Source organism: Sander lucioperca, chromosome 5, assembly GCF_008315115.2.
Source record: "Sander lucioperca isolate FBNREF2018 chromosome 5, SLUC_FBN_1.2, whole genome shotgun sequence".
NCBI lineage: Eukaryota > Metazoa > Chordata > Actinopteri > Perciformes > Percidae > Sander > Sander lucioperca.
This window is the reverse complement of record NC_050177.1, coordinates 12,756,245-12,778,334: the sequence shown is the minus strand read 5'-3', so window position 1 is coordinate 12,778,334 and position 22,090 is coordinate 12,756,245. Positions and strand designations below refer to the sequence as shown.

General features: G+C 41.9%; 1 protein-coding gene across 2 annotated transcripts in view; it reads left to right on the top strand.

Annotated features, from left to right (window-relative positions):
- Positions 1-22,090, top strand: part of nectin1b (nectin cell adhesion molecule 1b) — a 184,935-nt gene that overhangs the window by 120,707 nt on the left and 42,138 nt on the right. For both annotated transcript variants that reach the window (XM_031287070.2, XM_031287069.2), the window contains exon 6: positions 20,525-20,672. In XM_031287070.2, coding sequence (XP_031142930.1) covers positions 20,525-20,672 — 148 coding nt within the window. The remainder of the gene's footprint in view (positions 1-20,524; positions 20,673-22,090) is intronic.

Genomic DNA, 22,090 nt, shown 5'->3' with positions numbered 1-22,090 from the left:
CACCCCAAAACACACAATAGCATCTCACTTACTCCAACTGGTATCTTTCCAAGAGGATAGTGTGGGGTATTTGTGTAGGTTTTGATGTTTTTGTGATTGCTGATGCTAACCCAATACAATACAAGTGAACAGACCCAATCACATTCTTATCCAATAACTTTGGGTAGAAAACTCCTGGATCCTGCACATACAATTTAACGGCGCTGAGCCAAAAAAGGGGACAAGGAACAACTGGATATACTCTCGTCTCCAATTAAAATGCATGTTTGATGCTTTTATATCTCAACACTGTCACTAACTAATTTAGCTGTAGGGCCACACACTAAAGAAACTGACAGCACCCAAACTAGCAGTGAGTCCGACCGGCATGTTGCAGTTCCTAACGTTAGATTTGGTTTATCAAAGACGCGAGCAAAGCAACACAGGACAGAAAATAAGCACAGCAGAGATGACAGATAGGTCAGACCTCCGTGTTTAACTATATATCTTTAAATGTTACAGTTACGGCTGAAAACGACAACAGAAACAAACAAGTTTGCCGATTTCACATATCTCCAAAATCAAATCAACTGCCATTTGTCTACCCAGAAGTAATTTTTGTTTTTAGTGCGATGTCACAGTGATTCAGTCGAAAGAAGCTTTGAATGTTTGTAAAACAAACGTGTAGAGTATACAGATAATTATTTAGAGAAATACTTTTTTGTACGTTGGCTGTTTTAGGGGAGGGTGGGGGGTACTATAAAGGTAAAATTGGCACAAATGATGACAATTTGCAATCAGACCTCACTTTAAAAAAAATATCTTTTCTGTGCTTTGGTTGAGTTGAACCTTCAAAGAGAATTGATTTCAGACATCTCTAACATGGACTTGTTGAAGACGCTCTCAGATGTGGCTGTGTGGCACAACAGATCAACTATCCACAATACAGGATCATCAATCCAAACAAACTACTGCCAATACACACTCACACATAGTAGAAGTTAATGTAACAGCAGCCGTCGGCCATGAGTAATGCCTCTTCCCAGTTTGTGTGTCCATACGTGATTTCGATTGGTTTTAAATTGTTGGTGATTAGTGCAACATATCGAGAGGCATTGTTGAGTTTGAATTCATTGAATTCATGCTCACAGTTAAATAACTGAATGAAAAGCCAAATTTACGTCAGGTTAGAAAAATAGAAGGTTTAGCCCTATAAAAATAGATATACATAATTACACATGTGCACCCATACATTTATACCCACACACAAACAGCCATCCACTTAAGGTGTTCATATTGTGACGTTATTTAATCTATTGATTCGTGTACAGGGACACGTTTATCTCGTTTTTTTTCGTGGTGGTGAGGACGAATCTGAAACTAATGTATATCAATGGGAAGCATCTTTCGTGATAACAGCACGATTACGGTAGCGAGCAGTATGGAAAAGCCGAAAATCCGCATAAGAAGGTTGGTTGGGGTGCTGGATGGGTCAAACAACACAGGACTTTCTCCCCGGAGACCGGGGATCGCGTCCCGCGTGTGGCAGTTCCTTTCCCCGTTCTTCTTTTCCTAACCAGAACCATCCCGTTGTTGTCGCCGTCTCCTTTGTGTGACGGTTCCTTCCCCCGTTCTTCTTTTCCTAACCACAACCGTCCCGTTTTTGTAGCGCGTCCCCCAGAGACCGGGGATCGCGTCTCGCATGTGACGGTCTGTCCCGTTGTTGTCACCGGTGTGTGCCGTTTCATTTCCCTGTTGTTGCGTCCCCCAGAGCAGGCTGCTGCAGCCCAGTCTCATGGCAGTTCGTGAAATGGTCACATTCCCATTTCGTGGTGACCACCACGAAATAAACGAGAAAATTGTGTCCCTGTACACGAATCAATAGATCAAAATAACATGACCATTTCACGAACTGCCGTGAGACCGGGTTGGATATTTTGATCTGTTAAAGCTGGTGAAAAGGTGGGGATGGAAGCCACACTAAAATTGAGAAAAACCTCAACTTCACAAAAGCAAATATTAATCTAGACTGAATGGATCATCTGTGCATCTGGGGTCTGAAACAAGTTGCCCACTGGGGTCCTCGCTTCCAGTCAGAATTACACTGTTGCTGCTCCAGTGAAACTGAACAATGAAACGTGGTTGTAATGGTGCTGCGAGCCTCCACATGGTAGCACTTTGTGGATGGGACCATTTAGCGACTTGTCTTCGGAGCAGTTCCCCTGATTCCCACATAGTTATTTAGTTTATCATCTACTCTCACAGTTTATAGTGTGATGGTTGGCGGCGATACTCTGATCTGCAATTAATACAGTGTCGAGGCATAACAAGCCGTGAGACGTGTAAGAGCCCAGATTTTACAAACCAGCACACAAAACAGGGCTTTTCACTCTGTCAGCTTTGAGTTCAGCCTTTGCCTTCAGTCTCTGAGGTGTTTCAATGCATATAATTCAATAATAGATGTCGTTTTTCAAATAAGACTAACCATTGTTTTCAGCCGTCTTGCACTCTGACGATGCTGTGATTTGAAATGCGGCATAAATTTCAAATCCAGACTACAGCACACAGCATCATCAAATCTTGCTTATCCAAGTGGCACATTTGTCAATCTGAGCAAGCAGTAGGGATAAAATGACTCTTTTTCCTTGAAATGAAATATAAAGATGTGAGGTGACAGCTAAATCTTCATCCAGTCTTGATGGACTTAACTGTACTGGATCGCTGCTGTCAAGGTAGGGTTAAGGTTAGCTGTGTTTGCTTTGGACTCTGGGAGGAACTGTGTGTGTTTCCTGGGCTCTTGGAGAATAATAAAGTATGTTTTTACTGGGTCATATTGACATTTCTTTCTTTTCTTCTCTTTCTTTTTCTTCTGCCACAACCGAGCGGTTTCCAAAAGTAACAAATAGAGCCCAAAGATGTCAAGTGTGTAAATGATTAAACCTGGTAGCTTTACAGTGTCATGTACAATGGGAGAGATTTTACCTAGCTCTGTGTGCATGTTAAAGTACATTTTCTATTTGTGTCAAAACAAGGACAAATCCATCCTCTATAATGCACAAAATTGTATCCTCAGCTAGAAGTAACAATGCCATTCAAAGAAAGTTGCATTTTCTTGGTCTGCACTGATTTTGTTTCCAAGGACTTGCACAACTTACATTTATGTGGAGGGTCTTTTTTTATCTCCTTCTTCTCCCCCGTGCTCTTTCCCCTCACAGATTTCCCACCACAGATAATTGTCAGTGACCGCAGCAGAGTCTTGAGATTCCCCGGCAGTATTTAGCGGTGGAAGTAAGTAGCTTCAGCAGCTCTGTGAAATGCCTTTGAAACTCTGGTGTCTGTCTAAGCAGTGTGTGCTCGGAGCGGGGGTGAGGGGGTGATGGTATGCGTGCAGAATCACAATAGTCACCCCTGTTACGTGGTGTGAAGCAGATCTGAGTTCAGGCAGCTTCTCGGAGTGAGAAGAGAGATTTTTATCTTGTCTGTCGTAAAGAGGACATACCTTCTCTTTTTTAACTGAAAACCCTGAGCCAGACTTCAGAGGGCAGGTCAGGTTTATATTCGCCCACCGCTGTCTGTCAGTGGAAAATATGCATAGCATACCAATGCATAAAATAAAACATATTCCAAAACATTCAAACTTGTGGACTCATCTTTCTTTTAAATACCATCTCAATTCCAAATCTGAACACACAGAGACTTGAATCCATTGGTGAGATTGCTCAAACATTTCTTTGGCTGACCTTCATGGCAGAAATCTCAAATAGCTCTCCTCCTCATTGACTGTAATAGGCTTCAAATTGCGGTTTGAGGTGATGGGTCATATTTGTCCCAGTGGTCCTTCTTTGCTGTGTCAGCACCATGGATGTATAATAACACCTGGATACGGCGTTCATTCCTATGAGAGTTGCTCAGTGGCACATAAAGCCAGAAAAAGTTCTAAACTTCTGTGTGTAAAATTACATATCATGTAATTCCACTCCATGTATTTGTACTGTTTGGCCGCTATGTCAAATTACAGTTACATACTCATTACTTTAATGTATTCATGTCTAAAGATTTTCATTATTTAAATATTTCCCAACTTCCAAACCAAACTTGGAGGAGTGTCAGCAGACAGGAGGATATGTTTGTTTACTGTCTCTGCTCTAAACTGATGAGGACAGACAAGATGGTTATCTCTGAGATGGTCATCTCTTAAGTCTTGTTCAAAGGCGCTTTGTCGTATTTTCCTAAAAAAGTAGGAAGAGGGCATGACCTTAAAATGTACAGTATGTATGTATGATGTATGTTTTGTTGACAGGTTGCAGGTTGTTAGTTATGGATGTCATTTAGTGACATTTTATTTTGGAGACATTTTGAGGGTTAGATCATCTCTTCACCAACCCTAACTTAGGTAGCTTTCTCTTGAAGCAGTCACGTTACATTACCTATGGCATATACTGTACAGTGATGCAGGTGGAATAGTACAGAAAATAACAACAGTAATTAGCAGCTTTAAGACGAGAAATTGAAAGTCTTATCGACAGATTAGTCTGTATCCACGACATTCAACTTCCAGGATTGCTCCGTTGCCGCCGGAAATTCCGTCGGATGTCACTCTTTATTGCCGGATGTCCGTTACCTTCCTCTTTCTTTGTGTTGTAATTTTAAACTCTGGTGGATTTATGAGGATTATGGTTAACTGCTCCTCAGATCTCTGCAGGGTAAATCCAGACAGCTAGCTGGACTATCTGTCCAATCTGAGTTTTCTGTTGCACAACTAAAACAACCTTTGAACATACACGTTCCACCAAAACAAGTTCCTTCCCGAGGCTATTTTTCAGAGGCACCGTGGCTCCGTCTGGCGTTAAGCACCATCCAAGACGATTGTGATTGGTTTAAAGAAATGCAGGGGTTGTGACGCTCGGAAAAATGAATCCACACTGATTCATAGATGTCTTGTTCTCCATCTAAGTCTTTGGGAAAAACCCCATGGCATCACTTGTAGGACATGGAAGTTGTAAGGCTACTGTTTGACCGGTAATTTAAAACTGGCACACTTCCTGGAGGCCTAGTTTTAAATGACTGTATCTGACTCTGCACGAGTATTTTAACCTGTCAGATACACTTGTGTTCCTTTTCTCAGATTAGACACAGATTTCTGCTTCATGTGGGGATTTGATGTTTGAGACATTAACAGATTGGCGACACTAATATATTTTCTTTGCAGTGGAGGTGGGGTTTGTTAAGATCCAGAGAATCCCCTGTGTGAATTTTAAGGGTTTTTACTTCCACCTGTGCAATTCAGTATGCACCCATACTGTGTTATTCTTTTTACTTTCCTCTTCTGTGGGAACAAGGGATCCAGGATGAAAGCATTTCACCCATCCATCGATTGCTCCCTCCACCATGAGTACCGCATCAAGTTATCACTGGAGTGTTTGCCTGAAATCTCAAGCACTGTGGAAACAGCCAATTGTGGAGTTCGAATAGCAACCTGGCTTTCCATAAACCACAATGAAGTGCACATTAGTGCCAGTCTGTGGAATCTGCATTCCAGTAAAGCAGTAGGGAGGCTGTCAGTGTAATGCTTCTGGCTCACTTACAGACATTATAGTCACATATTGATTGTTTTTCCATGTACAGATCTATATGTATATAGATAGGAGGTTTCAGCTTCTTGAAAAAAAAATTACCAGATGAGAAGTCACCTCCCACCCCTACATACACGTCTCCTCTACCGACCGTAAACTGGAAACTCCACCATGTGATGTCATCTAACAGCCTGCTGGGATTCATCCACTGTGAAAAACATATTGATTTAATTGGCGGAGAGCTTATTTTTAGATATTCTTTTGTCTGTAACTCACACAGAGTTGAGTTATATTTATTACTTATGATCTATACAGTGTTTCTTTTATACCTAGAACATCATCCAGAGTGTTGTTCTTGTAATCCACTTTAATTTTGGAAACACAACAACATTACTTAACAATCAGAGCTGTAACATCAATCAACTTGTATCAGGCAAACACAGACCTAAACTCTGTTTTGCAAGTCAAAATGGATAATTTGAATCAAGTAGGCTATTCCTTGTGAAATCCCTGGAGTTATTGCTAAAGCATAATAATTTTAAGTAGTTATCTCCCAACAAATAGAGGCTTAGATATGTAAGCTGTTGTGGTATTAGTCTTGATCTACTCAGTTTATCTATTGTGTTTCCACTAAGCAGTTTGTAGATCTGTTTCCACATTTAGGCTAATATGACACAGTTACTGTTGACTACAAAGCAGTACGACTCTGGGTCTAAGGCTACCTAGCCAGCAGTAAAACCACCAATCTACATGTAATTACTAAAGCTACTACAAATGTTAACATCTACTAGATATGCTAGCTGTGCAACTGAAAACAGTAATGGTTACATTACATGTTAGTTAGCTTAGCTGATAAATGGATATCTGAACATATTGTCCTGTTTCTGAGAGTGCAATATGTATTTTTTTTCTTCTCTGAATTGAAATAAGCTGAACAGATAATGTGAAATTATAAAAAAAAAAAAAAAACTATGAATGGGTTGAAGTAAGGGTTCTTTGGGTAGCTTGAGTAGCGTTGAGTGGCTTGGGGAAAACATGATTTCAGAAAACATGAAAGGTTCACAGTTACATACTCATTACTTTTATGTATTTATTTAATTATTTAAAGATTTCCCAACTTCCAAACTAAACTTGGAGGAGTGTCAGCAGACAGGTCTTGCCACGTTGGAGGATATGTTTGTTTACTGTCTCTGCTCTAAACTGATGAGGACAGACAAGATGGTTATCTCTGAGATGGCCATCTCTTGAGTCTTTTTCCAAGGAGCTTTGTCTGGTTTGTCATATTTTCCTAAAAAGTAGGAAGAGGCCATTACCTCAGGACATGTTTTGTTGACAGGTTGCAGGTTGTTAATTATGGATGTAATTTAGTGACATTTTACTTTGGAGACATTTTGAGGGTTGGATCATCTCTTCGCCAACTTAGGTAGCTTTCTGTTAAAGCAGTTACATTGCATTACCTATGGCATATACTAGACAGTGATGCAGATGGAATAGCACAGAAAATAGCAACATTAATTAACAGCTTTAAGATGAGAGTTAAAGTCTAGAGACTACTATACTTAAAGACTATTTTGAATTAAATATACTCTAATGAGAATTAATTTCACCATTGCAACCTTACCTATCTGCCCTTAGCATATGATGAATCTAAAAATACTAAACACGGGAGAGATGTATTCACACTGGTCACTTCTGTTATATATGGAATATAATGGAATTTCAGCATCAGAGTAATCCATAGCAACAAGGTGGATTCATTAAGATGGCTGTTTTTCTCCAACTTTCGAACATATTGTGAGATGAACTTGTTTGTGATCAACGCAACATTTCAACGCATTCTCATGAACTGGTCCATATGAAATCGTACGAAAATGTTTGCACACCATAACGTATGATATCCTATGAAATTAGGAGGCTGGTCACGTGACGCCGGGTGGTCAAATAAAATAAAAGTTTCCTTCCTATTCTCCGATCTGTACCAATGTATCCCGGTGGTACACATGTGCGGTAGTTAGAATGCACATAATTGTTGTAAAAGTTTTCTGCTGAGAAGCCTGTTTAGTGAAGCTTCAACATGGCTGACGCTCGTTTTGCTTCGGCAAGCTTTGGGTAAAGACGACTTGAAAACATGCGGAAGTAGCTCCTATTACTGGCTGTAGTCCATTGCCTCTGGGCAAAAAATCTTCAGATTACGCAAAAATCGTTGTTTTCCGCAATCGGAAGATTTTTTTTCCAGACCCACAATACAGAGATCTCCTGTCTCATCGGGACATGAGGGAGGGAAGCACGGTCATTCAAAAACACTACCGTGTTTCTACTGATACAAAGCTTAATGCTAAATCGGTGAAGTATCCCTTTAAGTTTTCCCCGGAAAGTAAACTCCGCTCTCTGGCTTGAAACTCCTGTATGTTAACGCACACCCTTCCACCCCAAACTCCTCCCTTCTCAGCCAGCTGCGTTCTTATACAGCGGGCGTCAATGTAGTGAATACGGCAAAAAAAAAAAAAAACGTGGAATGCTTATGAATTACAGTGCTTAACTTTTCATGGCTTTTTGAATGAATGGTTAATGAGAACAGGCTGAACATGTAGGTGCTTTATAATTAAAACTTGGATGATAATTTTGAGTGATGAACTTGATGACTTTATGTGTCTGTGTAGAGGAGAATACCCATGTTCATCTAGCAGTGTTATAAAGAGTGTCACAGTAATGTCAGCTGTATGACAAAGTATTCTTAATCACCAGATGTTGTTAGGATATAATCTCCATCAAGAGATTCAGAATCATTATTAGACATCCGGATAGAATACACTGAACACCACGCCTCAGATTTGTGTAACAATCTCTTTCAGGAAATGTTTTTTAATTGTAGCTTATTTTAGCAAATTTCCAGATTCACCTTTTGGCATACCCAGAGAGATAGAGCGAGGCATCATATGTGGAATCTCACAGAGCAAAGTTTAGACTGAACCTGGAAAGTATGTAGATGTCTTCACATTATTATAGGACAGCTGATACATTCTTCATAAAGCTGTGGTTTACAGGTCATCTCAGTTATTGTTGGTGTAGGCTAAATCAACAACGTTTCATTTCCAGGATTGTTCAGGTGCTGCCGGAAGGAATCCATTCCGGCGGTTAACGGATTGGTAATCCCCAAAATAGAGCTCTTAAAAAATGATAGAAAGATACCCTGACACAAAAACTCAGTGGAGGGGAAATATGAAATCTGAAAGTCAGACAGGAGAGAGGTGCTTCACAAATGAATATTGAATAGTGAATTCATATTATTGTGCTTAAATCCAGCGGTCTGCCAGTGTGTATAAAGGAATTAATGGTGATTTTCCAGAGAGAACATAAACAGTCTATTCCAGGGATATAAATATATTATATTTCAGATCCAATACTCAACCCAACAGAGGTTATTTAAAAAGGCTACATTTGAGTGTGTATGCTGCTTGAGATGATGACACACTTGCTTAGCAGCGGGGGCAGTAGAAGGAGCTGGCCTTTGGGATGGGATCTGCAGACTCACCAGCCCAAGTGTTGCTAAATTGAAAACCTGCTCTTGAACATATCCAGACGGACTGGGTCTGTTACTCTGTCAGCTTTTAACGGGGCAAAGGAAATTACAGCCGTGACCTGGTGGCGCCTGCCAGGGAGAGACACTGAGAAGTAATTTTGCTTACACGCAGGAGAAGGTAGTAGAGGGAGGACAAGATGGAGGCGAAGGTACAGATCTGTATAAGCCCTGCCATTCCTCCAGTTTAGAGCAGAGAGCAGCCATTAAATTAACATTCAACACATAGAGGAGTTCAACTCGGGCATGAAAGGGCCCGAGAGCGAGATAGTGCCTGCTTAAGCAGACTGGGAGCCCTATCACCAACGCTGCATGGCCAGTTCTTTTTAAGAGGCCAAAGCAGACTGTCCTTGTCGTGTAACTGTTCAAATGCTGGATCTAGTTAAGGGCATAGGGTTACTCGGATAGTGATGAGGCTGCCACAAGGGGGCGTGATACACATTGCTTAAGGCAGTTGGAAAAATGTCCTAGGATGTAATGCTGTATGCTACGGCCCATACTGTTCACATGTCAGGAAACAAATAAACAAGAAGGCTCTCAAGTTGTATGAACGCGTTACGGGGCAGTCATTCCGCAAGTAGAAACTTGTACAGTCCTCACCCAGAAAATCACCGGAGGGGTCGATGATACAAGCAGCTCATTACTACCCACAATTAGGTTTCTTGTTTGGCGCCGACCACTCAAAGCTGTGGTAATTATCACAAGAGCAAATGAGGAAGTGAGGTGACAAAGTATAAGCGCGCCAAATTCCTTGTAAAGAGGCATGTTGCGGTGGTGGGTTGGACAAACAAGCACAGGACTTCCAGTCAGGAGACTGGGGTTCATTTCCTGTGTGAAACCAGAAGTCAACTGTCATTTTGAATCTCCTTAGCACTGGAGAATAGTCTGGATACACCACCTATCTATTCTGGGATAGGGGAAGAAAATGATCTGGCTTGTTTGTGTTTCTTTAAACCAATCACAGCCATCCTGGGCGGCGCTAAGCCCTGAATGCAGAGATAGCGAGAGGGAGGAACATTGCGCCGGATGTCAGGCTTTATCCCAGCATTGTATATCCGTTGAGCCAGACTAAATTAACCAAAGTTTGACGGTCTGTGATGCAATGACTACTTATTTTAGTAGTTTTACATGACTCATTTTAAGTCCAACCCTGATGTTTTACTAACACTAAGTAGTTCCGTTTCACAACCGTTACTACGTGTTTAAAACTGCAGCCATTAGGTTAGATAGAAAGGCCACATGATTACGGTTACATGATTAAATCGCCACAGTGCGACAATAAATAGAACAGTCATATGTGTCGTTTTAGGACCTATAATGTCGTTTGGTGTGAGGATGTGTTAGGCCAAATCTAGTTTTCAGATTAGTGTTGACGAATGGCAGAGGAAACTGCAGCAGAGTTACTGTTCACTTCAAATCTCCCCATCTTAAAACAGGAAAACAGCAGCCCATTGGACAAGTATATGATACTATATGTATATACAGTATTTTCTAATTAAAGTGCTCCAGTGAACAGGCCAGTGGGCAGAATGGAAGGAAAGTTATGTAGCTTTTAAAGTAAGCTATTGCATCTTGACAGCAGCTACCAGCTTCCTGAAGTTAATAAATGAGTGCAATTCACTTCCTGGAGCGATGTTGCGGTTTATTCCCCCATTAGGAGGCAGTGGTCCACCCATTCCAATCATTCTTTAATTAGAACGGTTGTTATTTAGGCTGTCACAGGAGGTAATACCTCACGACAGCATCAGCATCAGTTTGGCAGCCTGCAATCTCATATTGATTGACAGGGGCTTTGGTGGCGCTTGTCGTTGCTTCATCTACCCCGCCGGACGCAGCGCTGCACCAGCCACTTCTAGCTGATGTCAGCCTGCTCACATGGAGATCTCCAGCTTTCCTTGCTGACGCTGAGAGTCGTCTGTGTTAAGCGTGGAAACATGCTATGTGTTTTTTATATTATTGAAGGCTCGTGATTACATCCCCAGATTGCCTCAACGTACCATTGAGTCACAAAATGTTTACACAGAAGATGGAGAAGCTATGAAGTCAAACAGAATGGCTCAGCAGGCATTTATTCAACCATGCAGCGACATCCATCTATTAGTCTAGATTTGATCCTAAAGTGGCTGTCTGAGAAAATAAAACAAAATGAGATATATGATAAAACAAAACCAAAAAATACTATTATAATATGATGTTACACTCTGGCCTCAGGTGTTTCTCATGGTGGCCCAGCAGGTCCACGGCAGTTATGTTCATAATGGGCTTGGTTTCATCCTAGTAAACACATCCCATGTGTTAACAATTTGTTTTTAATGAAGTGCTGCCCTCTGTGGAGTGATTTAGAACAGCAATCACAAATCATAACAAGCCCCCTGCCCCCATCGCCTTGGGCCCCTATCTCAGTTTGGACACATGGGCTCTGAGAGGTGGTGCAGAGACAGACCATCAGTGTGAATCTAGGTGCAGGCCTCTACTGTGGAAAAGAGGATGACATCAGGAACCCCAAACTCCCAGAGGAGACAGCTCTGGAAACATTGCACTTTAACAAGATTACCAACTCGGGGAGGGGTGGGAGAAGGAGACGAAACAGCATGTGCCACTTGGAGTTGGCAGCCAGAAACACAGATTTATGAACTCCATTAAACCACATTTCTTTCTCTTTATTGGGGCCTGCAGCATTTACCCAATGTGGAAAAAGGCTAGACAAAAAATAAATAAAAAAAATCTCCTCCAGATAAATGACTAACAGCCTGGGCATTTACTTCCACATAAGGTAGCTCTACAACTCATGAATAGAGAGATAAAAGCAACTAGACACCTTGAATGTTTCACTCAGCTAGGCAACTGGCTACTTGTTCAAGCCCAAATAGAAAACCAGTCACTGTGGTCTTTGGAACAGGTGGCCATCTCAGACTGGCATCGGTGATGTGGAGCTGGCGTGGGTTAGTAGCCAGACTCTCAATCTGTCCACTTGAAAACTCCCCAGTATTGCTGGAAAATAGCATGGCCCCTGTGGAGGCGATAGCAATTACAATTTCTGATGGGAGAGAGGGAGAGCGCCAGGAGCCACATATCCAGTCTTGGAATGTGATCAGACTTATGACTGGAACATTTTTACAATGCGCCCCTACACAAGTGTCCTCTTAATACCATCAGTGAGATGTCTTATACTTTGAGGCTTTTCTATACCTCTGTCTACTGTCAGATTACCAGTGGTGGCGATTGTACATTGAAAGACATCATTAAGCTGGGAATTGTCTTCCCTGTGCCAGTGTCTGATGAACCACACCAGGCCTCAGCAGGTACATGGCAGCAGTCTGCTTACAAAAAAAACCTGCTTCCATTTAAATCCTGCATTGCCGCATTCTGTGACAGATTGGATTTGGTGGCCACAGCCCGCTCCAGCTGGAGACTGCTCACCCTTTGGCCTCTCACCTGAACTCTTCCTGTCCTGGTATGTGTGACTAACATGTTCTATGGGAGTCTGGTAACACTAGAGCCCACATGTTCTGGCTCTTGAGTACAGCTGGCGCTTGAGATTACACTGTTTTGGATGGTCCAGACGCTGAATTTCTGTGTCACTCTGTATGTAGGTCGCATTTACTCAAATAAGTGCCACAAGCAGCTGATTGAAAGTAATCAATTTTCAGGCCACAGCTTCAGCTGATCAGTTGCTTTTTGCTCCATAAAAATGTTGCCAGATCTTTCCCTAAGAAGTAACCACCCCCCTGTTGAGAGCATGCATATAAATCTGTAGGCTCTGCCTGAGGAATGAATACGTAATAATCACACGCAAAGCACTTATTCACTGTGTCCCCCGAATCCTGTGAGACCTCTGGATGGCTGCACTTCTGAACCTGCTGGGTAGAAGTTGCACTCAGTCAATGATGCCGTCTTGATGGATTGTCAGGGAAATGTGATTCTCCGTGGGCTACCAGCTGACACAAACGTAATACCACAAAGCCTACGAAAGCTGACGGAGGACTGTGCGCAGGCCTGTGACTGTACTCTGTGTTTGGATGTACTGTGCAGCAGAGAAAAACAACAACAGCTCATACATCTGGCACAGCTCAATGAACTCTGGGGAGTAGATGTGACAAGACTGAAGATTGCCACCACCACGGAGGGAGCTGCAGCCACAAAACGCCAAGGTCAAGTCTGTCGGCTCAAATGTGCCACAGTGGTGGACTGACAGCACAGAGAGAGCTGCCGCATGGATGGCTGCACTACATTTATTGAAAATCAATAGCAATATTTCAGTGGCAGCTACGACAAAAGAGTTTGGTCAGGTTTTATGCAGGTTTTCCACTGGTGAAAAATCAGAAGAGGTCAAAGGGTTTTATACTTATACAGATATTCTTTCTTTCTTTGATTTTGGTGACACCTTTGTAATAAGGGGTCATATTTCACCTAAAATGTTAGACAATGCTCTTTGTGGCTTTTTACTTTTGTTTTCTTATCAGTGGTGGCAGAAGTTTTTTCTAAGGAATTTCAGGGCTGTTTGTCTTCAGGTAGTTTTTATGTTTCTGTGCCCACTAGTGGTCAAAAGCGATAAATGTAGCTTTCAGAAGCAATACCACAATGTATAAATACTCTATTACAGCTGAGGCCAGCATCTAAATGTTTACTTTTGTAAAACACACAAGTATGCTGGATAAAAAAATCTAAATGAAAAGTACAACTTTTTTCATTATTCTGTTTTGAAATGTAGTGTTGCAGAAGTCACAGTGATTAGCCTAGCAGTACACTGAAATACTACAGCAAAGTACAAGCACAGCTAAATTCTGCTTAAGTTCAGTACACTGCCTCTTAGATATTTACAGTACAGTACAGTACATCACATATTAAAAACAAACTGCAGGTGCTGCTTTCGTGAACAGAAAAAAAACATAATTTCTTATGGAACAGGAACTCTTTCCTGGAAAAGAGCATATTCTCTCTCCTAACATTAAAGGAACACGCTGACTTATAAGGACTTTGTCTTATTCACCGTATCCCCCAGAGTTAGGTAAGTCCATACATACCCTTCTCATCTCCGTGCATGTCGTAACTCTGTCTGACGCACCCATACATACTTACATACTGGGAACTATTCTCAGAAGGCGAAGCACTGGTACTTGGGCGGAGTGATATTACTCCAACTCTGAGCGAACTCCAGGTGAACTCTCTGCTCCTCACCAAGGGGCTTTTCAGGTGCTGCAAGCAAATCACTCCGCCCAAGAAGCAGAAGTAGCAGTGCTTCGCCTTCTGAGAATATAGTTCCCAGTATGTATACGGTTAGAAGATGGCTGTGTCTCATGTGACCTTGTTATTTGTACACCCTGTCACTATACAAATCACAACATGTAAATAGGAAAATGTTGGCGTTATTTTGTCACTTATTGGGAGCAGTAGGCTAGTTGGAGCCAGTTACATCCAGGATCTGTGCTAAGCTAGGCTAGCGGTGGGTGCGTCAGACAGAGTTATGACACGCATGGAGATGAGAAGGGTATGTATGGACTTATCTAACTCTGGGGGATACGGTGAATAAGCTAAAGTCCCAATAAGTCGGTGTGTTCCTTTTTAAAATGACTACATACAGTATAGATCAGGTATTTTATTAAAAGTTGTGGTTTATTGTTTTTAGAGGCAACGGCAAAGCCCCACCTGCTGACAACATAAAAAAGTGTGGTTTTAGTAGTACTGAGTAAATTACGATTCTGGATTAAAGCTGCAGTAGGTAGAAAGCAAAAAAATGCCAGAATTTCAAGTAGAGTGAGACCTACTCCTGCAGCACTCCCTCTGTCTGCAAGCGCAGAACAGCCAATAGGAACGCTCTCTCTCTCTCTCTCTCTCTCTCTCTCTCTCTCTCTGAATTGACCTGTGATTGGCCAAAGTCTCCCGTCACAGGCTAGATTTTCTAAAACCTGAAAACGGAGCCAAGAGGAGATTGAGAAGCTAGTTTTCTCTCAGACCACTTGAATTAGAATATTCTGAAAGTTTACTATGGAAATGATTAATATGAAATGATAATTATGCCCTATGGCGCCAACAATATACACTGCCTGCCACATCTTCAATGCATGAAATAAAATCCTCGGTTGCTGTTATTTATCATTAATCTACAATGTAATGTCAGTTGCTGATATCAGTTGCGCCGGCAGGATTCTATTTCGTAGTACACACAAGGACTGCCCGCCCACCTGTCGGTAGGTTCCCACACGCACACATGAATAGTCTACTACTGACCGAGCGAGCATGTTTTGGATTAACAGAAATGTCTGTTAAAGGTGCAGAGGATATACTTTAAATTTAGAGAATTTTCCATATTTGGATTAAAGCTTTAGTGCGTAACTTTTTTTTTTTATATTAATGAACATCCGTTACATTCAAGCCATTGCCAAATGAGTTGCTACAAAGCTAATTAAGACTATCAGCTCCACACAACTCTCTGTTTTTCTCAGTATGGCTATGTTCAGAAGAACCGTATATATTTGTTTATGATTTTAGTTTATTTCTCTCAGAGCAGGTTGCCATCTTGTTTGGAGGCTAGGCACCCGTGGTGAGGTTCCTTAACTGTTTTAGCATGTGAGTAATTGCACAGGGATACAATATAGACTGTACAAGTTTGCTGTGAGGATTGCTCTGATTTGCTGTGTTGCACTTAGGTGAGTAGCGGTGGCACACCGGAACACTCCTCAGTGTAGTCTGCCTCTCCACAAGTGGCATCTGCTTGGTTTGGTTATAGGTTATTTTGGATTTAGTTTTTAAGACTGTTATTTTAACATTTGTGTAATAGTAATTTAGGAACTTTGTTTATTAAATCTTTCTTGTTGTTTATTATCTTTCAGCAGTTTAAGCCCCTGCCTATTTTGATTCATCTTATTAGAAATAAAAACATTTGACATACTTTGAAACGTGCCTCTGCCTCATCAGTAACGGACCTGTGTGCCTTTCTCTCCAGTTTCTTCAATTAATCAATGGTCACATATATTTCCTAGGGTGCAATTCCCTAGGTGGTGTTGTCTGTTCTTCCATTCAAATTCTCCCCCTTATTGGTGACCCTTCCCACATATTTATACATTTATGACATAGCATATGTCACATTGTAATGTGATGTTTTTTTGTTCTTGATTTGCTTGTGTGCAAAGTAACTGTTGCCCCACCATTTTTCCAACTAAAAATGCCACTGGAAAAGTCTCTTGCTCATGCTCATTTTCAGGTTCATAACTTATATCAGAATAGGTCTACATGGTTTAATTTTCAAAAAACACGATATTTGTTGTACTGCACATTGCTGCAGCTCCTCCTTTCACCCTGTGTGTTGAGCTCTTTGTTTTAGCTACAGAGTGAGGCATCTCACTTCTGTTCCATCTTTGTTGGGAGTCGCACATGCGCAGTAGCTAGGTAAGGACTACTAACCAGTCAGAAGCAGAGTATGAGGGAGTGCCATGCTAGCAGCTAGGCGAGCATTATAACGTGTTACAAAGTGACGCACGTTCGTCACGGAAGTAAAGGCTGGACTACAATAGAGCTGTTTCCAAACAGCTTCTTGCTAACAGCGCGGTGTTAATTTGACAACGCTGGAGGTGTAGATAAAAATGGTGCTGGTGTTGGTCCTGGCACTGTTGGTGGTTGTGCAAGCAGGAAGCAGAGACATGCTGCATACAGTAACTCAGTCCCCATGCCTATTACTGTTGGCAATCGACTGTTTTACAACAAGGACAAAGCCTTCATGTAGTACTGCCTGTTTACAGCTTGGGGGAATTTCCAAAGCATTACTTTCACAGGACTAAGTCACGTGCATCAGGGAATACTAACACGACGGTAATTTGAGTCTCTGCTAAAGATTACAACCGCAGCACAGAGGCTGAGCACAATCCAAGGTTAGGCATAAATATTTATCAGTGACTCATTTGACACATTTGAATGTCGTGCTCGCCAGATCACTTTATTTTCTTAACTCCTGTGACATCTGGACAGCTGAACTCCAAATTCCATGCTTGTCTTCCCATTATTCAAAAGCTCCCATCCTTGGGTGAAAGCGGCAGGAACTTGGGTTCACTCCACTGCTTAAAAAAAAAAGAATAAAAGAAATCTGTTAAACGCTGGATTTATGTATGCCATCAAAAACTCCATGTGCTGTCGGTTGTCATGATGTTAAAAACTGGAACTTTTATTTAATAGAAGTGACCTTTGTAGTCCAAGGGTTTTTGCAATTTCTCGACTCGTCCTTGAAAAAACATTCCCTGCAGTAATTGAATCATCAGGCACCAGTTATCTGCTACAGATGTGCTATCTTACAAGACTCAATTAGATGGTGTGCTGTTGGCTGCACATAGGCAGACTGTAGAAGGGCTTGGCTTCTGTAGAGGATTGCTCTTCCTTTGGTGATAAAAGGATCCCAGCTCGGCATCATCGTGCACAGGGTTGCAGTAACGGTGCATTTTGCTTCACCGTCTACACTCAACACATTCTCACTTCCAGTGCATCAGAAAGTGATGCTTGGTCAGGTGCCTTTGGCGTTTGTTACTGACGCAAAAAGTCTCCTTCAGCATCTCAGTCAGACGCAGTGCGGCTTTCAACTCATTTGCGATTGGTCGGGACTCTTGGCGTTACTTTTTGGCGCTCTGGGAGTGATTTGGCGTCATTCAAAGAAAATGTACATTTAACGGATATGCAGCACAAGAACGTTGGGTTTGGGAAAAGATTGTGGTTACAAAATGTACGTTTCAGTGATTCACGGGACATGAACCGCTCCTGTGTTTGGCCCATCCACCACCCCAACCTGCCTCCTTATGAAAATCTATGGTCTTTTATACTAGTACTGTTGTTGCCCTAAATACTATGTCACCACAGTGCTGCAGTCGAGCTACACAGTGAACGGAACTTTACTCTTAATTCGTCACATGCACACAGTACAATACAGTGATCGATAGATTTAATTACTTTATATGAACCGCCAATCTTGTGGTTGAGGGGCGACCACTCTACCTCTGAGCCACAAGCCACCCTACAGTATGCCCGGTGCGTTCCATACAGACGCTAAAGGGAGTTCTCTGTGTTGCTATCTGATGCTGAGAGACACTACCATTTTGTTAAATCACTTCGTCAAAACAATGCATACGTACATGTGAAGATTGGTGATGATTAAGATTCTTTGATGCAAAACTTGCGTATTAAAAAACAAACGCTTTCGTTTTAGACGATTCTCCAGCTATATAAAAAGCAGACAAAGCGCTCAGACTGCTCGCCAGATGGCTCACCCTACCTTTATGTGTATGGAGGTGACCGTCTAAAATCCTGTGTGCAGAGTGCCTAAGGCTCCACAACAGGGAAATTGCATTCTGATCAGTCCACTCCTCTGTGTGTTAGTGTTATACAACAGATTATTGTGTCTGGCATTTGCATTAGGGCCATGAAATTCAGCCACTGGCTTTCACTATGCAGCGCAATGAGACAACAGTAGGAGTTCTAGCTTATCTGTTGCCATGCTACAGCAAGATCACATTCACACCCGCTCTTCAAAGCTGCTGCACAGCCCTTTTTTATTGAAATGCAAAAAGAAAATAAGTGTGGTTACAAAAAAAACATACTTCCTTTTGGTGTGTAGATTTGACATGAGGTGACTTTTAAGTACCAGAAGACAAAAGGAAAGCAGCGCAACAACTGCAGAGTGACACGACAACCTAATGGACACGATATCTAAACACTGACTTTGAGGCAGCAGGTGTTGGGTACAAGGTGGAGTTACGTGCCTGCTATTGTGTGTGGCCGTATGTGAAGTAGTCCTCTGTGTATCCATCATTATGGGCAGTGAATCAAGCAAGCAGGCGGGGGCTGTTGAGAAGAGGCCCCCTGGGAGCCAGGCCTTGTCCTGTCACTACCGGCAGGGACGGCCAGATAATAATGGAGACATCATGAGGGCAGGAGATAGGCTTTCCCCTTTTATAAGTGGAAGATGGGGGAGAATTTGCAGTGTCCCAACACAACAGGCTCACAGCCATTGATTGGTCCCTGGCCTGTCTTAAAAGGAATGCTTTAATGGCTTTTGTCGAAGAAAACAAAAGACAGGGCTGTTTTTTTCCCGCAGAAAAGAAGCTCCATTATGCTTCAGAAAAGAGATGACGGTCCTATTTTAGTAATACCTGACATCCGTTGGGATACAGTAGAAGAGGTTCACATGGGACCTGCAGTAATTTAGCTTTTTTCATCTACGCGACAATGGATGAATTCCTTTTTGATGTATTCTGATCTCATACAGCATGATTCATTGTTGATATCACATATGAAAGCGTAAAATCAGCAGGCCCTTAAGCAATGATTTGAAAGCACGTCCCATTTTTTTCGATGTATCGAGCTAAAACAATTATGCACTGGCATCAAAAACGTATTTATTTTCCAATATTTCCTCTCGCTTCAGATGTTTTCTGGCACTGGGTACAGTCACTTCAAAAACTGAGACGCTTCCAGAGATTGTCTCTCAGACATTTGCAAAAATTAAGTTTAGCAGATCATAGCCCGGTGCAGCTTTTACAGAAAAATAGGTTACATCAATCTCTTGAATTTGTAGCTTTCCACTGCTATAACTGTGCCTTTTTTATAAGTTAATAGCCTTGGCTGTCTCAACAGAGTGGTGACTGGAGTGTTGAACACAGAGCAGAGAGGGTAACATCAACAATCTGAAATGTTTACTGGGTTAGATCGTCATGTCATTTGAGCTTACAGTTGTGGACTAACTTTTCAATGTTTTGCTCTCAGCGGAATTAGATAAATTGTTGTACTTTGGAAACCCACCGCACACATTCCCTCTCTGCAAGGCTGGAAATATGTTTTGCATTCATTACCCCCTGCTGGCAAGGACTTTAAAATATAATAGCTTTGTCGTGCTCTTAAGAGTGCATTTGGGTTCGTTGTCAAATCCAAGCCAATTTAGGCTCCTTTTGAACAGCTAGTACACATTAGAAATGCAGCAGCAGCTGCTGAGTGACCACGACTGTGTGGTATCCACGCTGTGCCAGGCTTAGCCGGACAATGGTCTCATCCTGAAATATGTCTCTGAAAATAGCATTGTATGACCGAAAGCCTCAAGCCTGACAAACACTGTGTAAAATGGCTTGTAAAGAGTTTTCCTTTTACAGTCATCTAATGTTAGTTGTTTTTTTTCTTCTTTTTGGATGCAATACTGCTTTCATTTTGAAATATTTTGACCAATTGTTGAAGTTATGTCCAGAAATGTGATTCATTTTGAAATCCTTTTTTGCTGCCATAGACATGAAAAATGTTGTGTCGTGGAGTTGTAACATTGGTGTTTCTTTGTCCTCACTGCTGTTAGATTTCTCCAAGTTCAACCCAGCAGCATCAATGACTCAAAGGGCGCCGATCCTCACACTGTTATTTCTCCTCTTGTCTGCAGCGAAGCCGCAGCCGCAGGGTCCCCCGGGAGGCGTTATTGGGATCCTCGGAGGTGTCGTTGCCATTGGACTCATCGCCGGCGTGGCTGTTACTGTTTTCATGGTCCATCGGCGGCAGCAGAAGACCCGCACTGAGACAGATAATGACCTGTGAGTACCGAGCCTCTGCCAGAGAATATTGCAGTGGGGGTTGGACAGGTGGTAAGATTAGGTGTGCACTCTTGTCAGCCCATGGGAGAGAAACCCTTTGAAAAAGGAAAAAAACACTTTTTTTTTGGGGAGAGTTAGTGTTCGGAGACAGAAGAACACACTGCAAACATGTTGCTGCTTCCTTGTCATTCATTCCGATAGCTCAGAGCCCAAATTCTTTCATATGAAGGGCCAAAATGTATCTGGATGGAAGGCCAGGGGCCAAAAATAAATGTTGATGTTGAAGAATAACGCAATTCTTGTAATTCTTCGTAGATACAACTTACTTATTTAATTAGCGTAGTGACGTTAACCAGAATCATGCTTTACATTGCCGTAAAACTCAGATTAGAGCTCCATAAAATGTATGTTCCGTAGTCATTACGGTTAGGATTTTACAGCACTTTAAAAATAAGAGGAGAATAAGCATGAGCATGTCAAATGCCATGGCAGGCCAAAAACAAAGGGAGCACGGGCCAAACTTGGACCGCGGGCCCCAAATTTGGCGGCCTTGCAAATACCTGATCTCCTTTCCTATAGGTCACTTCATGAAAAATAATCTAATAGCACCGAGGCTTAAAAAAAGTTTACTATTGCTGATACAATCAATGATTATCATTGAAGCGGCACTTATTAAGTCTGCCTGATTGTAATGTGGGCTGTAGTGAGCCCATTTCCCATTAAAACATGATTGTTTTTAATCAGGACTGATTGCAGAAGCTCGTGCTGCAGTCTGTTCTTGGGAAAGCTTCACCTCTGTTGGATTGTTACGACATCATCAGGAAGTGAAGGAGATTTTCTTTTTTGGGAGATTTTTGAGTATGCAGCAGGCCCAGAGGTTGGGCTGTCTGAAAATGTTATTTGGAGAAAAATTGTGGAATTATGCAAATGAATTTGATTTGAAACAGGAGATCAACGATTGGATGATTGGGCTAAACCTAAAACCCGATGCAGTTCAGCATGGAAGAATGATTCAAACATGATTCTGATATTGATCTGCTTCTATCAAATCTGACGCTGAGGTGGTAGTTAAAGTCTGAACCTTGCAAAAGCAATATTTGTAGGCCATTTAAATTGAATTCAGAATGTGTTTTAGAATGAATGCATCGTTGAATCACTTAAGCCAGTCAAAGTGCTGTTAAAAGCTAGATTTAAGGACCCTGTACCTCTGCCACTTTCTCTACTCTTGCCGCCCTTTCTCCAGCCAACCAGGTAATTATGTTCTGCCTACAAACCAGGGGCCATGGCAATTTTAAACAATTGCCAGCTGCTGCCCATACACAGAGGGGAAAACAGAAGTTGCAGAGGATGCAGCTGAGGAAAACAACAAGCAAAAGAGCTTTGTGAATCTAAACTATCTTCACGTGTTACTCCAAAGG